The 16,745-nt window shown below is 47.5% G+C and overlaps 1 protein-coding gene across 1 annotated transcript in view; it reads right to left on the bottom strand.

The window, feature by feature from the left end:
• The window catches only part of LOC147677660 (uncharacterized), a 160,844-nt gene extending 144,470 nt beyond the window's left edge, over nt 1-16,374 (bottom strand). Inside the window, exons 1-3 of the mRNA XM_086945572.1 lie at nt 16,284-16,374; nt 15,428-15,663; nt 3,546-3,989 (exon numbers count right to left, since the gene is read on the bottom strand). Of these exons, the coding sequence (XP_086801698.1) occupies nt 3,546-3,989; nt 15,428-15,663; nt 16,284-16,374 (771 nt within the window). The remainder of the gene's footprint in view (nt 1-3,545; nt 3,990-15,427; nt 15,664-16,283) is intronic.
• Nucleotides 16,375-16,745: the final 371 nt, after the last annotated feature.

Here is a 16,745-nt window from a genome sequence, read left to right as displayed (position 1 = left end):
AGATACATTGTGCAACTGGATGTATGGGCCTTGTCTCACTGCTGAGGATGCACTGAACTCTTCAAACCTGTAGATGCACTGGAAACAGTGTGCAGCAGGAGATATAGTTGCCTCTCACTGGCTGAGGATGCACTGATCAAACCTTTAGATGCACTGGATACATTGTGCAACTGGATGTATGGGCCCTGTTTCACTGCTGAGGATGCACTGAACTCTTCAAACCTGTAGAGATACTGCATACAGTGTGCAGCATGAGGTATAGCTGCCTCTCAGTGGCTGAGGATGCACTGATCAAACCTGTAGATGCACTGGATACAGTGCGCAACTTGATGTATGGGCCCTGTCTCACTGCTGAGGATGAACTGAGCTCCTCAAACCTGTAGAGGCACTGCATGCAGTGTGCAGCAGGAGGTATAGCTGCCTCTCACTGGCTGAGGATGCATTAGATACAGTGTGCATCTTGATGTATGGGCACTGTCTCACTGGCCGAGGATGCACTGATCAAACTTGTAGATGCACTGGATACAGTGTGCAGCATGAGATGTAGTGCCTATCTCACTGGCCGGGGATGCAATGATCAAACCTGTAGATGCACTGGATGCAGTGTGCAGCAGGAGATATGGTGCCTGTTACTGGCCGAGGATGGACTAATCAAGCCTGTAGATGCACTGGATACAGTGTGCAGCAGGAGATATAGTGCGTCTTACTGGCCGAGGATGCACTGATCAAACCTGTAGATGCATGGGATACAGTGTGCCACTGGAGATGTAATGCATGTTGCACAGGCTGTGGATGCACTGAAACCTAGAGAGGATGTGGCGCAGTGGGCAGAGGTGCCGACTCAGGACCTGGGGATCCCTGTTCGCGTCTAGGCGTCAGCGCAACATCCTATGATTCTGGGCAAACCACTTAATCTCCCCGTGCCGATGGACAGTGCCATAGAACCGCTGGTGCACTTGGGGCACTGCACAGCCGGATATGTGGTTCATCTCACAAGCCACGGATGCACTGAAAGCCCGGATCTGCAGGTGCACTGGATACCGTGCACAGCTAGAGGTGTTGTTCACCTCTCACAGGCGGTGAATGCACTGAAAGCTTCAGAGTCGTTGATGCACTGGAGACACTGCACAGCTGGAAACGCGGAACCGCTCTCAGAGGCTGTGAATGCACTTCATGAATTAGAGCTGTAGATGCACAGATGGAGATGTAATGCATATCTAATGGGCAGTGGATGCACTGGAAGCTTCAGAGTCCTTGGTGCACTGGAGACAGTGCACAGCTAGAGGCGTGGACCTGCTCTCAGAGGCTGTGAATGCACTGAAAGCTTTAGAGCCGTAGATGAACTGGAGACAGTGCACAGCTTAAGATATGGTGCATCTCTCACGGACAGTGGATGTACTGAAAGCTTCAGAGCTGGAGATGCACTGCAAACAGAGAACAGCTGGGGATGCATTGGATATTTCACCGTCCTCTTGCCCTTGGCTGTCTGCTCGTCGAGCATCAGTGACCTGGAACTAGCCCGCTTCCTACATCCATCATACCCAGGCTTGGGAGAATGTGCAATGAAATAGCATGAATTGTGACACTCTTAGCAGCTCTTAAACACTACTTCTGATCATTCCAGACCAGCGGTTCTCAACCTTCTGATTTATATGGATCCCCACAGACGCACTACAGGAAGCCAGGGACCCCGGCATAAGCAGTTTCTATCATTAAAACTACAAAAAATTCACAGAAGTAAATAAACAAGTAAACATCAAACATAGTAAACATCGCCAACATAGTGCAGGAGTTCGGCATATCCACTGTATCTTACGCAGATGACACCCACTTGGTTGTGTCTCTGACTAATGGCCCTAATTCAGCAAACCAACAGCTGATTCCCTGTTTGGAGAAGGTGGTCAACTGGATGTCAAACAATCGCTTGAAGCTAAATGGAGAAAAGACAGAGCTCATGATACTGGGAAACCCTACTGTACACAAACCCTTGATTCACTGGCCAAATGATATGTGCAACCCTCTTGATCCCAAACCAGTTATAAAAATCTAGGAATCTGGCTAGAGGGTACGCTCACAATGGACTACCAAACAAATAAACTGTCCAGAACATGCTTTGCCTTACTCAAAATGATTAGGAAGGTTATCGAACTGATCCCAGATCACTTAAAAAAAAAGTCATTCAGTCCCTTGTAGTCTCTCACCTGGACTATGGCAACTCTCTTTATGTAGGCTCACCAAAATATGTAACAAAGAGACTACAGGTGGTGCAGAACGCGGCAGCCAGGCTCCTACTAAAAGTCCCAAGTCACTTATCAGTAAAATAATCTGGCAAAAAGCTCCACTGGCTACCATCGAAGCCAGAATCAAGTTCAAATCCCTCTGTATTGCTCACAGGGCCATAAATAAACAAGCATTTACAACGCAATCCTCTCGTCTTTGTAAAAGTTAGAGCTATTGGCATTGCAAATGGCATTTTTTTTATTTTTAGTTTTTTTAAAAACATAAATAAATGGTATTGTCATTTACAATGGCAATAGGTGAGCTTTAGAGAGTAGTAGAGAGTATTAGAAAACACAGAGCCCCACACACACACAAAGACCCCCCCACACACAGCCACACACACACACACAGCCACACACACACACACAGAGCCACACACACACAGAGCCACACACACACAGAGCCACACACACAGAGCCACACACAGAGACACACACACAGAGACACACACACACACAGCTACACACACACAGCCACACACACACAGCCACACATCTTCCATCCATTCACCCATCCAGACATATACATACCTACTGAATCATCCATCCAACATGCAATCCACCCATCCAACACCTAACTTAATTCAACTATCCACTGGCTCAATCCAACCATAAAACTCCTTCCAGCCACCTACTGACTCGTGCATTCCATTAACTCCATCAATTTAACTACCATTCAACTCCAACCACCCACTAACTCATGCATCCACTGACTCCATTCACCCGCTGACTCATGCATCCACTGACTCATGCATCCACCCAACCACCACTCAACTCCATTCACCCACTGACACATACGTCCAACCATCAATTCATGAATCCACCCACTCTATTCAACCAACCACCACTCAACTTTATCCACCCACTGACTCCATCCACCCAACCACCACTCATCTACATTCACCCACTGACTCCATCCACCACTCATCTCCATTCGCCCACTGACAAATACATCCACCACTGTACTCCATCCACCCACCAACTCATGCATCCACTGACTCCATCCACCCAACCACCACTCAACTCCATTAACCCAATGACACATACATTCACTACTCTACTCTATCCACCCACTGACTCATGCATCCACTGACTCCTAACAGTTTGAGCCCCTAAGCCACTTCGGGACAGTCGCCGAATCTCTGCCCCTCACTTTCCAAGCCCCCGCCGCCTTCCTCGTACACACACTCTCACATCACCGTCCTTAGCTGCCCACAGGTAGCCTCCGCCCCTCCCTCCCTGAAGCACTGTCAGAGCCTGGCTTACCGTGGGCGGCTTCCACTTGATCATGAAGACTGTGAAGTCCGGGCTCATGTGCCGGTGGCCGTGGCCAGCTGGTGGGCAGGGGATGGCGTAGCTCTTGCAGCTCTGAGTGACCCAGGCGTGCTCCCACTGCTCCCGGAAGGCCTGCTCGAAGAAGTAGCAGGCTATGACTATGGTGGCAGGCACGGTGTAGAGCACGCTGAAGATGCCAATGCGCACCATCAACTTCTCCAGCTTCTCGGTCTTTGTGCCATCGTGCTTCATGATGGTGCGAATGCGGAAAAGTGACACAAAGCCAGCCAGCAGAAAGGAGGTGCCAATGAAGCGATTGATAAAAAGTGGGGCGAGCACGAAGCAACGCAGAGCATCCACGCTGTTGATGCCCAGAAAGCAGACGCCGCTCAGCACATCACAGTCCACTTGTCCCACGGCCAAGATGGTGATGGTCTTGACGGCGGGCACGGCCCAAGCAGCCAGTGGAAGTACTGCGAGTTGGCTCCAATGGCTTTGTGGCCCCACTTCATGCCAGCCGCCAGGAACCAGGTGAGAGACAGGATAACTCACCAGATGGACGAGGCCATGCCGAAGAAGTACAGCAGCATGAAGAGGAAGGTGCAGCCCTCCTTCTTGGTGCCCTGGGCCACCGTGTGGTAGCCATTCTGTGAGAACTTGTCGTTGCAGATGGCTCGCTCCTCCAGCAGAAAACCGGCGATGTACGCCACTGCCCCTACTACACCGCTGGGGGTGGGGCCTGGGAACTGAGGTGCACGCTCGGAGGCCAGGGACCGTCTGCCAAGTTACCATTGGCTGGAGCCGTGCATGTAGGCAGCCAGCACGCTCTCGCACAGCAGGGACGGAAAAAAGGCGGACAGTGTGTGGGCCCAGCACTGCGGAGAGGGGGCGAGGCGGGGCTCCCGTGCAATTGGCTGAACATGAGCACATTCGCTGCACAGGTCGGGGTACGGAGGCGAGTCATGTGCATCGCATCACACAGCTCTTTTCTGGAGCGCGCAAGGATGCTTGCAGTGTGTTTGATTCACTCTGTCACCCACCGAGGCAGCAGGAAGCTGGTTGAACTAATATGTGCATTTCGATCAAGGCGGATCAAGGCACAAAGTGCTCACACTGTAAGCCCCGTCCTTTTCAGAGTGGGGGGCGTGTTTTTCGAAAAATGTCAACAACATAAAACACGCCCACCAGTCTGAAAAGGACGGGGCTTAAAGCATTGCCAACACAAAGTTTGTGTCCTCGAGAGGCAGCAAGCCCCGTCCTTTTCAGACTATGGAGGCGTGTTTTTTGTTGAGTGACTGAAGACGTCACGGAGAGAAAGGACAGCAAAAAACACGCCCCTCAATCCGAAACGGATGGAGCTTAGAGTGACGGACATAGCTCTTCTCCAATTGCTGGCCGCCGTTTAGGAAGCAAGCCAATGGAGAAGAGCTAGCTTGTTTACCTCCCTACTAGAAAACATAAAATCTTGGCGGCGAGACTGCGCAAGCGCAGCCTACGCAGGCCGAGACCTAAAAAAGGCCCAGTAAAGCTTAGACAACTGATCTCTATGTACATTTCCATCAAACACCTAAGATCCTCCCACCTGCAGCTCCTGAGGAAAGCCAGAGTCAAAAGGGCAAGATGGGAGGGCAGATCATTTCCCTATTTGGTACTGAGGCTATGTAATGCCTTCCCACTTGATCTTAGATCCCTGCCTAACGAATTCTCCTTCAGGAAAAATCTAAAGACTTGGCTGTTTCCCCGTTAATTTACATGTGGTTGTAGCCCCCAGTACAACACTAACCAGCGCGGTGATGCCTTCAGGCAGCCAGGCGCTTTACAAAACATAAACATAAACATAACATAAAGACACAAATTATAAAATATTTTTTACATTCACAAATAAGTAAACAAAAATAAAATTCTAATTTTATTGGGTAGATTGACGTTTTCCAAATATTGGTTTTATTTCTCAAGGACAAGCAATAGGCTCTGTGTGTGTGTGCTAGTGCTGCAGCTGAGGCCACAATCATTCATATAACTCTTCGCTACTTTCACGGACCGACCTTAAGTTCGTATTGAGATCACCAACTTAAGTTTTAGCCTCCAGTTTCAAATTCCTTCACATATACCAAGCGTTTTAAAACTGTCATTTTTATATTTTGCTTGCCCTATGCATATATACTGTATTAATCTGCACTGAGTAGGCATCGCAGACTCTTACCCACAGTTTAAGCACTGCTGGTAATTAGGACACAAAAGACAGCACTAGAATTGAAGAATGGTTGAAGGTCCTGCAGTTCCCGCTGCCTCACACGAAAAAGCCAGTTTTAGAGAACTTGGCAGTCCACTAAATTTCCCATATTTAATGTATTACTGACCGATTGCATTTGAAAGGAGTATGGATTTTGAAAGGAGTATGGATTTATAGGTAGTGAACATATGAATTTAGGGGTGAAAGTCAGAGATGTGTCACGTAGGGGGAAGGATCGTGAGGCAGCGACTGGAGGACAGGGGCTCCTCCACCACGTATCGACCAGAGCGCCACAAAAACGGTGAAAGGCCTCAAAGTGCCTCTAGTATCAGGGGCGGATTGGCACTGCGGGCATTCGGGAATTGGCCGAAGGGCTGCTGTTTCAGTGCCCTCTGTGGGCCGGTTTTTTCTCCCCTTTCCCAGTCCACAGAGAGTGCTCTCTGCTGTCTGCTCTCTGTCGATTAGGAAATGGGAGAAAAAAAACAGCCCACAGCACGGAGACAGAGACAGAAATGAAAGCGCTTCACTGTGCAGGCCATCCAGCGATTATCAGCTGTGGCCTCTACTGCACCCCCTGCCCTGCAAAGCAATCACACTGAGGGTGGCTGGGGAGGGGGTGATTGTTTACAAGAATCGGCCTCCCTGGGGGCCAGGTGTTTCTCAGGCCTTTTGAGCCATTTTCACCATGGCCCCCCTGGGGGCCACGCCGCCGGGGAAACAGTGATAGTCTTAACACCTCGCCCACATCCCCTCACATTCAGGGCACAGTGGGCGAGGAAGAATGGGTCTGGCTGTGGGGGCCAGGTGATATTTTGAAAGTGCACAATCTTCACCTTAGCCCCCCCCCCCCCCGCCCCCACCCCCCTGCAAGAAGTTTTAAAAAAAAGGGTTATAGTTTTTTCTCGGTGTCATCATTTAGAACTGATGCATTTTCAATATTACATTCAAGGAAGTCATGGTTGCAGCTTTTCTATTTTATGCAACTTACAACCATTGACAAAACATATAGTTCTGGCTTGTTGTAGGTGTAACATTACTTGCCGTATTATATATCTGAACGCAATGACAGAAGCAGCAAAATACCAGTCGGGCGGCACACTATGCTAAGCACAGATTTGTAGCTTAGGTGTTTTAAGCTACGCCCATAATTACATTGAACACCCCCTTTGGAGAGACCCCTCAGTTTTGTCATCCCACTTAAAGCCCTGGAAACAACACCATGTCACAGACACCTCAGGGCCTGGCACTGTGCATCATGCATGACTCATGACTTCCAATGTTTCAGATTGACTATGTGCAGGGGCATCTTGAACGCCTCCCTTTGCTTTAGGAACTACAGCGAGGGGTGAGTTCCTGATGAGTCTCTTCTGTCTGCAACTCTGCAACCAAAGGCTGAGCTCACAATTATTGTGAAAAGGTGGGTGAGAGAGTAAGTGAAGGGATGGCTGGATGGATCAGTGAAAGGGTGAATGGCTGAATGAAAGGGTGAATGGATGGATGATGAGAGAGAATGGGTGGATGGATAAGTGAAATGATGGATGGATTAACTAATTGATAAGTGAAAGTGTGAATGGATGAACAGATGTGTGAAAGGGTGGCCGTAAGGATGGATGTGTGAGTGAAAGGGAGGGTACATGGGCAAAAGATTGGATAGATGAGTGAAGGAGTGAAAGGATGGATGAGAGAAAAGATGGATGGATTATTGAAAGGATGGATGAGTGATAGGGTCAATGGATGGATGCATGAGTGGATTAGTAGATGGATAGTTGGGTGGATGGAAGGAAGGATGGATGGCTAAGTGAAAGGGTTGATGGAGAGAGAAAGGGAGAATGGATGGCTGAAAGGGTAAATAGGTGGAAGGATGAGTGACTGGGTGGATGGATAAGAAGGTGAAAGGATGGCTGGATGGGTGAGAGGGCAAATGGCTAGATGGATGAGTGAAGAGATGGATTGGGTGAAAGGGTGGATTGAGAGAAAAAGTGAGGATGGATGTGTGGATGACTGAAAGGGTGAATGTGTCTAAGGGTGAGTGACTGCGTGGATGGATGAGTAAGTGAAAGGGTGGCTGGATGGCTTCAAGGGTAAATGGATGGATGAGTGAATGGATGGATGGGTGGAAGAGTGGATGAATGGGTGGATAATGGGTGGATGAGTAAAAGGGTGGATGGAGGGATGGATGAGTGAAATGATGGATGGAAGAATTCATGATGGATAAGTTTGCAAATGGTTGAATATTTTTGGATCTGGATTAGCGGCATGTTATGTTTGCCACTTTACATCTTACAATGACTATCCAAGCAGATCTTCCCGACCATTTCTCTCACCAAACATGCCTGCTCAGAACCATGAATTGTAAACAAAATATCAGACTGGACAACCCAGTGCTGTAACCATATATATAGATTATCATATGAAATATCACAAAAAGACCTGCACAGTTGATCAAAGCTGCGTGCATGCTGAAAAACCGTGAAGTACACGATTGGTTCAACCTGATATAAATTTATTTTGACTAGTGCTTAAATGGTTGTCTATTTACTTACTTACATAATAATGCGCAAACTCCTCTGATGGGTCTGTAAAACGTACCTTTTGTCCAGAAGGTTTGTTCTGAATTTTAACCCTTTGTCCTGAATTTTTACACTCCCCATCCTGAATTTGCACCCATGCCAGTTGGTCACCCTAGTCCTGACACTCCCATACAGAACTACAGAGTGTTCACCCAGCCTTTTCTATTTGGTTACTCTTGTAACCAGATGCACCACACTGCCAAGCTCTAACTCAAGAGGGGCCATCTAATCCCCTTGGCATCCCACTCTCCAAAGGGCTGACCAAAGTAGGCTGAGTAAAGCAGTACTCAACGCTACATCGAGTGTGCCTCAATTGTCATCCCACCGAATCCAGAAAATACTACACTAGGCTCAGTGCAGTAGGTCTTCCTCAAAGGTTTTCTTGACTTGCCACATCCAGCACCCAGAAATGCAATGTGTTGCTAGCCGATCCCTTCCTCTGAAGCAAGAAGGAACCGGTAGAAACAATTTTGTTTACCATTTCTTTGCACAATTTACTGATTCATTTGTGTGCCAGTTAATAATGTAACTTTATTTTAAAGGCCTCATCCAAAATGCAGACAAGGGGCATATTTCTCTATATGCCAAAAATATTAATTAGTAGGTTTTGGTTAGTTTTTGTTTGTAGTGTGTAGGTCTGACTGCACTCTATTTTAGGTCCTAGGCCAGAAAGTGGCAACATGTTTGTGTGTTGATTTCAGGACATGTCTAAGACTTTGTGTAATGTGATTTCTCAAAAGAGAGCTGTTTAGCCTCATTCTATGCTAGGCCTTGTTCGAGGCCTAAGCAAAATTTGCAAACTTGGCACTTCTTTCTCTGTGCAGAAGAATTAACTTTTCTAGCATGTTCAGGTTAGAATTCCTTTTTGCAGATTTTATATAATTTTCATGGTTAATTGAGTAATCCTCAGTCTCCTCATGGCCCAGACTTGAAGGCAGCAACAGATGTGAATAAAACTGTGTTTTTTGTATATAGACATCACTTGCTGGCTGTGAAATAAATATATGACTAGATAGTACAGATACATTTTTTCAGCATTCTTTACACCCCAGACTGCCTTTTCCTCATTTGTGAATTCTTACTTTTGTTATTACATGTTCTGTTCCTAGAGATTCCAGTCTTACCCTTTCTCCTTGACTTTGTACTAGATTTCTGATTTATGTGATGATTAGCTGGTTGGGAAAGAGTATCTAACGACCTTGTGCAGGGCGTTAAGACTGCATGTAAGTATTCAGTTATCAGACCTGCAGTGCTCCTAGTCTTTACCAATGTTACTTGCTCTGTAAGCTTTAACCCCTTCACTGCGGCGGCTATTCCGCCGCAGTGCTATGGGGGCGGGGCGGCCGCGCGGCGGCCGCATGCTGGTGACGGAACCGCTCCGTCACCAGCGTCGGTGGCGCTGTGCTTATGACGGAACGGTTCCTTCATGGCCCGCCCCGCTCAATGGAACGCTCAGCGCATGCGCGGAATTCGTGCCACGCAGGCGCTCCGAGCGGGCCATGACGGAACCGCTCCGTCATCAGCACAGCGCCACTGCAGCTGATGACGGAGCGGTTCCGTCATCAGCAGACAAGGGGTTAAAAGGCTTAATTTACTAAATATTTCTCTACGAATTAGACCTCAAAGAGTAACCAAATAGTGTTTCATGAAAGGGCACGCCCCTTGAATGTGGACCACGCCCCTTAACTGTAGGCCACGCCACTTAAATGTATGCCACACCCCTTGAACGTGGGCCACTTTTTTCGTCAGTGCCCGGGCCAAATTGTGATCCCAATCCGACCCTGTCTAGTATAATACATCCAAGTAACCCACACTTTCTGTCCTTCAAACCCATGATTAAGAACAAATGTTCGATCCTGCTAGCCAGTTCTATTTTCCCAGATAACTGAAGGCTTCCATATTCCTTTAAAAAAACTAATGTCTGCGCCAGGTTAAGTGAAACTGACTCAAATCCGACAGCATCCTACAGTTATCGCTGCCAAAAGCCAGACTCTTGAGCACCACCCACCTGAGCTTCTTAGGCCTCTTTGCATAGAATTGGAACATGCTTTTGTAATGACTGTTCTAACCTCGGGGGGCTCCTCTTCCTACCCACCGTTTGATTCTTCTGCGCCTAAAATTTCTCAACAGCGACCCTGCCAAATCTCAACTCCACCCCTGCTCCCTCTGCGCTGCAGAAATTATCGTTTTAATTCCTTTAAGACCCATTTGTGAATGTTTCCCTTATATATTCTAATCAAGGTGGAAGCAAGAATCTAACCAAAAGGGCAATGCAAAATAACTACTTTTATAATCACAATTTATAATTTCGATTAAACGTACCCCAACTCAGTTGTTTTTAGCATGTTGGAATTTTTAAAAGAAATTGATAACCAACAGCAAAGCTTATCTGTTTGGCATGGCTGCTCTTGACTGATCAGATTTCGGTGTAAGCTACAAATAACATTTTGTGTTGAACATATAGTGCATAGGTGGGATCTCATGTAAACCATTTTCACAAAAATGGGTATTTAAGACAACAAATAAATCACAATTCCTCCTAGCAGTCTTCTGGAACACCAAAGAGGCAAAGGCTTCGATTATGTTCATTACAGTAATGGTGTGGGGTTGTCAAAACGGCTTTCAGAGGACTACGGGGCATGTAATGGTTACTGGGCCCAACCATGGAGGTTGAGGCCATTTACTCCTGACGTCCTGAGTCTTGACCTACTATGGATTGTGAGAAACTGGGCTAAGTACCCCTTCTGCACTTGACTCTTAGTGCCCAGTCCTAGTCCTACCCACTACAGCGGTATGGAAGCGACCAGCAGTTCTGAGAGTGCCCTCTTCATGGGCGCTCACAAGTCCTGGTCGTAGAAGTCAAACAGCTTGCGGTACACACGGCAGAACCCGGCAGGTGCAGGCTCTCTCCCTCAAGCAGCACTGCCGGTTTGTCACAGCTATCGGAGCTGCTTCCACTCTGCAAAGACGATGTAAGTCACTCTTCCTCTCACACGCAGTGAGGGGATTCAACCATCCAGCTCTCAAATGAAGCCCAGCGTAAGTGGAACATCTATTGCGGTGTCTTCACGGTCTTCCAGGGAAACAGTCAGGTGCAGGTCTTGGTGTGCGGACTTGACCTGCCAAACACAGCCACAATCGTCTGTCGATGGTAACGACCCCATCTTCTAGCAGCATTGGTACTGGAAGCCCCTTCTGGCAATTGGGGGTGCCGCTGTACTTCCCAGTCTAGGGGCAAACTCATACGGACCACTCGCCCTCACTACGATAGCCCAACCTGGCATACGGGGTCGCTGATTAAAGCGGATACATGTCTCGAAGCTTTGGCTACAAATAGGTCAATGGTGCCCCTCGGCATACAAGGTCACAACAACGAGCCAGTGAAGACCTTGCGCTTCACTCACGTCACTCAGTTATTGGCTGAAGTCATGGTAGCCCTCTCCTGGCATACAGGGGTCCCTGATTCGCTCTGACACATAGTCAAAGACCAGATCGATGCTCAGTCATTCCCTCACACCTCAGTCAGGGAGTCCTCTTGGTAGTGTTCCCCTCTGGTCCTCTCTCCCTCCAACACTCTTCTCTTCCTTACAGGTCACACTGGTCTTGGCAAGCAGGCAGGTGCTGGTGCTCCAGGGCGATCTTGGTTTTCCCTGGTTGGTGTCCTTTCACCCAGCAGGGAGACTAGCAGTATTGGTCACAGGCAGAAGTCTTGCAGAGCATCCCCTTCTCACACAGCTAGTCTGGCTGCTTGGCAGATGACAAGTTTTGGGGTCTCAACCTCCCCTTCCCTATAGTCCGTTTACAGACACCAAATGTGATTTAGAGTTTGAGTCTTTGAAGTTTTATGTGGGGGTTCTGCCTCTTAGGAAGTGTACATTTTTCCTTTGATTCACCCGCCCTTGAAAGGCTGTCACAGCTGGAAAAACTCCTAAGTTGACAGACCCACAACACAGATATTGGGAGTGACCACAGTTAATACCTGGATCTAAGCAGACACCCCAGGATTTTGCGGTTTGTTTTGGCCAATTTTACAGCCTTAAAATAAAAAAATTGCAGTCCACAAAAGCTAAATTTGTGGCATTTTTGCAACAGGCACTAAACATGCCTGTCACAAAAATACTGTGGCCCAGCTGTGGGACCAGCAAACCAGCACTGCACAGTGCAGGGAAGACAAATAGTTGGTGTCAGAGAGAGCGCCCATTTAAATTTTAAAGTTGCACTCTCTCTGTCTCCACCCTGCCGCCCTGGTTTCCTGCATCAAATACATGGTGCTGGAGAGGAGCTGTTACTTTAGTCCCCTCCACTCACCTCCCACCTTAAATTGAGGTGTGAGGAGGGTGGAGGGGCCTAAAGTAACAGTTCCCCTCCAGCACCATGTAGTTCACACTAATTGTGTGTGATGGGTGCCCCTGGGGTTGAGTAGTTATCTGGGGTAGGGGTGAGCACAGATACATGCCATAATGGGGGGTATAGGGGCCAAAGAATGCCAAAGGAAGCCTGGACATTAACATACCGTTTAAGTCCCGGTCTTCTGTAGACTTTGTTTTGCTTTGTAATGGAGGCAGAGAGAGTAGGAAAACACCTCTCTCCTGCCAAGTCTCCTTTTACTGGCTCAAAGGGGCAGCACAGGGCCAATAAAAGGAGGTTTAAAGAAAAAGGGGTTATTTAAGATTTTGCGTGGACTTTTGTAAAAATTGTGGCATTTTGACTAAGCCTGGGCAGACAACTACGCTACGCTTGCATAGTTTGCGAAGTTTACGCTACTTCGCACTACGCGAATTGCACGTAGCACATTTTTTTCTTGCTCGCGGTCCTCAACGTCAAGTTGGCGACTGCGAGCAAGCAAAATGACATCCTGGCGAGACTTTTTCCTCGTTTGCGATCAGCAACATCAAGTTGCCGATAGCAAGCGTGTAAACTAAACCTTCCGGCGAGATTCTCAACGCGGGGAGGTAAGGTTTCTCATTGCAAGTGATCGCGTATGCTCGCGACCACTCGCGATGAGAAACTAGCAGTCCGTGTTGAGAAAGCTGTCGCTCCAGTAAAAATCTACTCGAGTGGCAGAAAACGACAGCTTGCACTGTGCAAGATGCCGTTTTCAATGATTGCACAGTGCGGACAAGCATCCGGCACTGAGCAATCATCCCCGAACATGCTACTATGCAGTTTGCGTAGTGCTACATATAGCTCGCGTAGTGCGAAGTGTACTTCGCGTAGCTACGAGTAGCGCTACTTCGCAAACTACGCCGAGGGTTAATTTTTACAGAAGTCCTGATTTTGTGCTATTTTTGCAAATCGCAAAATTACAAAGTCTTGGGAAGTCTGTCAAAGCTACAGTGATTTGTTCATTAAAATGTTAATCTTGGGCTCCCAACAGTACTCTTTATGATTTCTTTATCAGCCTCATCTCCTTCCAGTGATGTATCCAGGTCCCTTCCTTGTGATCTATCACTCAATTAAAGAGTACCTTTTAGAAGTGTACACAGGTAGTCTCTTCCTCCCTTCCTCCAGTGTGTTTCCCACCCAGCTCTCAGGAAAGCAGCTTTACACAAATCTGTCTGGAAGGAGATTCCTCTAATCCTCATGTCTTCACTAGAAAGGCTTGGGCTTTCTAAAGCAGAACCAGAGGTCCTCCATGTAATGTACCATTGCAGGCACACTTGCGCTCAGTGTTCATTCACAGCACACTAATTGTCCAGCACTGTTACCGTCATGCATTGTGCCATTACAGACACACATACATTCAGCATACACACTCATTCTACACACACTCTCAGTACTGTAGCTTTTCTGTATTGTACCAGGGTCTGCAATTTAAAAACGCACACTCTCAAAATGTGCAGGCTGTACAACACTTCACCTTTCATGTACTGTACTGCACACATACACCCAGGACATGCTTCCTTGGAATACCCACTGCAGAGCACTACATCTCTCATGTAATGTATTGCCCGCAGGCATACATAAACTCTAACCCTGTCTCAGTCACACATACATCCAGCACAGAGTCACTACTCCTGCTTTGCACAGCACTCCACATTACTCCCCTGATGTAGGCCAAGGGTGAGTTAAGCACACAACAGCATAACTTTTAAAAAGATGAGTGAGCCTGTAGGCCTCACTCACTCCAGTAACACAAGATAAAAAGCACCTGCTCACTACTACTGATCACTACATGGTATGCTGCCACCACAGTGCTTGTGCTGCTTAACCAATGATGACGGAAGAAGCCTTTACCCACTATGAGGATAGCACTTTGGGTGCCCCTTCCAGGCCAACAAGACCGCAATCCGTGAGGCAGGCATACGTCATGGCGAACACGCATGATCCGTGTTTAAATATGACAACAAATCTGCATTTGGGTACTCTGGGCAGGGGTACACGTCTTTAAACATGCAGCGGACTTTTCCGTCCCACCAGACACCCCTCCCAGATCAAAACACCCTGAACCTAATCCAAACTTGGAGAGGTTGGGTGCAAAAATCAGTAAAACCAGCTGGAAAGTCCACCTGCATTCCTTTCCTCAATTCGGCTCTGTGCTCCACTACAAAGTCTAACCCTTGCAAAGAAGTAGACCATCTCAAGAACTTGGGATTCTCTCTCTTCAAAGCCATCAACCATTTCAGTGGCTTACGATCTACTTGCGCCACAAACTTAGTGCAAAACAAATATGGGTGGAACATGCACAAGGCTTAGCACTCCTCCTCAACAGCTGCCCAGTTCTGCTCTCTGGGTAGTAATCTCTAACTTAATAAAGGCTACCGGACACACACTATCTTTTTCATCCAGCTGAGCTAACACTGCTACAACTCCTTATGTTACAGGCATCCAACTATACTAAAAAAGGCTGACTGAAGACAGGCACTTTCAATACCGCAGCAGTGCATAGTCCCTTCATCAGTTCCTCAAATGCTTTTTAACACTCTGCAGTCCGTATTATCTTTCTGGGCTGCTTCCCAGAGGTCAAAGCAGTCAATCAGGCAACTATACTCTCATAGTTGGCCACAAAGTTCCTGTAATAGGAGGCGAGTCTTAAAAATGTACTAACTTCAGTCTGGGCCAGCAGGTACCTCCCACTCCATCACAGACCGAATTTTAGCAGTCAACAGATGAAATCTCCAGTTCCCCACCTCATAACCAATGTAGACTACAGATGACTGCCCCACCTGACACGTAGTTTCTTTGATCGTTAGTTTCACCTTCTGTACCCTTGCCAACATCTGTTGCTGGTGGCTAAGGTGGTCCTTCCATGAACTGCTGAACACAGCAATATCATCCGGGTAGTTCACACTGAACTCTTCCAACCCTGCAAAACAAATGGTTCACCAGGCATTGAAAAGTGGCAGGAGAAATCTTTAACCTAAAGGACATCACCTTAAACTTATTGAAACAACCCTTCTGGCGTAGAAAATGCTGTCTTCTTAGCATTTGGTGCCAAAGCAATATGCTAATATCCACTGGTCAGTTCAAAGGTGCTCAAGTACTTTGCCACACCTAACAGATCAACAAGCTCATCCACTCTGGGGATTGGATGGGCATTGCTTTTGGTTACGTCATTGAGGGCTAGGTAGTCTACACAGATCCACAAGTCAGTAGACCCTTGCTTTGCTACTAGAACCACAGGACTAGACCAAAGACTACAAGATCTCTTAATGACTCTCAGGTCCAACATCTTGGCAACATCCGCCTTAATGCTTCCCAGACAGACATTCTCTACAGTTTTACTTTTCCTGGCAGACTGTCTCCTGTGTCTATGTCATGCACACAGGCAGGTGTCATCCTGGAATCAGCAAGAAAAGGTTGACAAACCACCCTAACACCTCCCTACATTCTTTCTGCTGCTTAGGTGATGATTAAGGGCCAACGGAACTCCTTCCACAGTGCCATCCTTCATGTCACTATGCAGCAAGTCAGGAAGAGGCTCACTGTCTTTCTCAGCTTCCTCTTCCATAGCCAAGATATTAACTGAATATTCACTCTGGAGGTAATGCTTCAGCTTGTTCACATGGAACACCATCTTGAGTTCCTTTGTGGCACCTGCGTCCACCAAGTAGTTTACCTCAGACACTTGCTGAACTATCTTGCATGGCCTACACCATTTGCCCTTCAAAGCCCTTGGACAAATAGGCTTTAGCACAAACACCTCCTTCCTAATATGCAGTCAGCTTAGGTTTCTAGTCGTACCATGCTTTCATCAGTACTTCGATAGCCTGAAGGTTTTTCTATGCCTGGCTGATGTATTGCGCCATCAACTTCCTGAGGCCAACCAGATAGTGCACCACATCATTCTGTGGAGATTCTGATGTTTCTTCCCACTCTTCTCTGACTAAGACAAGTGGACCCCGCACTGTGTGTCCATACAGAAGTTCAGAGGGACTGAACCTGACT

Source organism: Lissotriton vulgaris, chromosome 12 (genome assembly GCF_964263255.1).
Source record: "Lissotriton vulgaris chromosome 12, aLisVul1.2, whole genome shotgun sequence".
Lineage (NCBI taxonomy): Eukaryota > Metazoa > Chordata > Amphibia > Caudata > Salamandridae > Lissotriton > Lissotriton vulgaris.
This window is presented reverse-complemented; position numbering and strand designations above follow the sequence as displayed.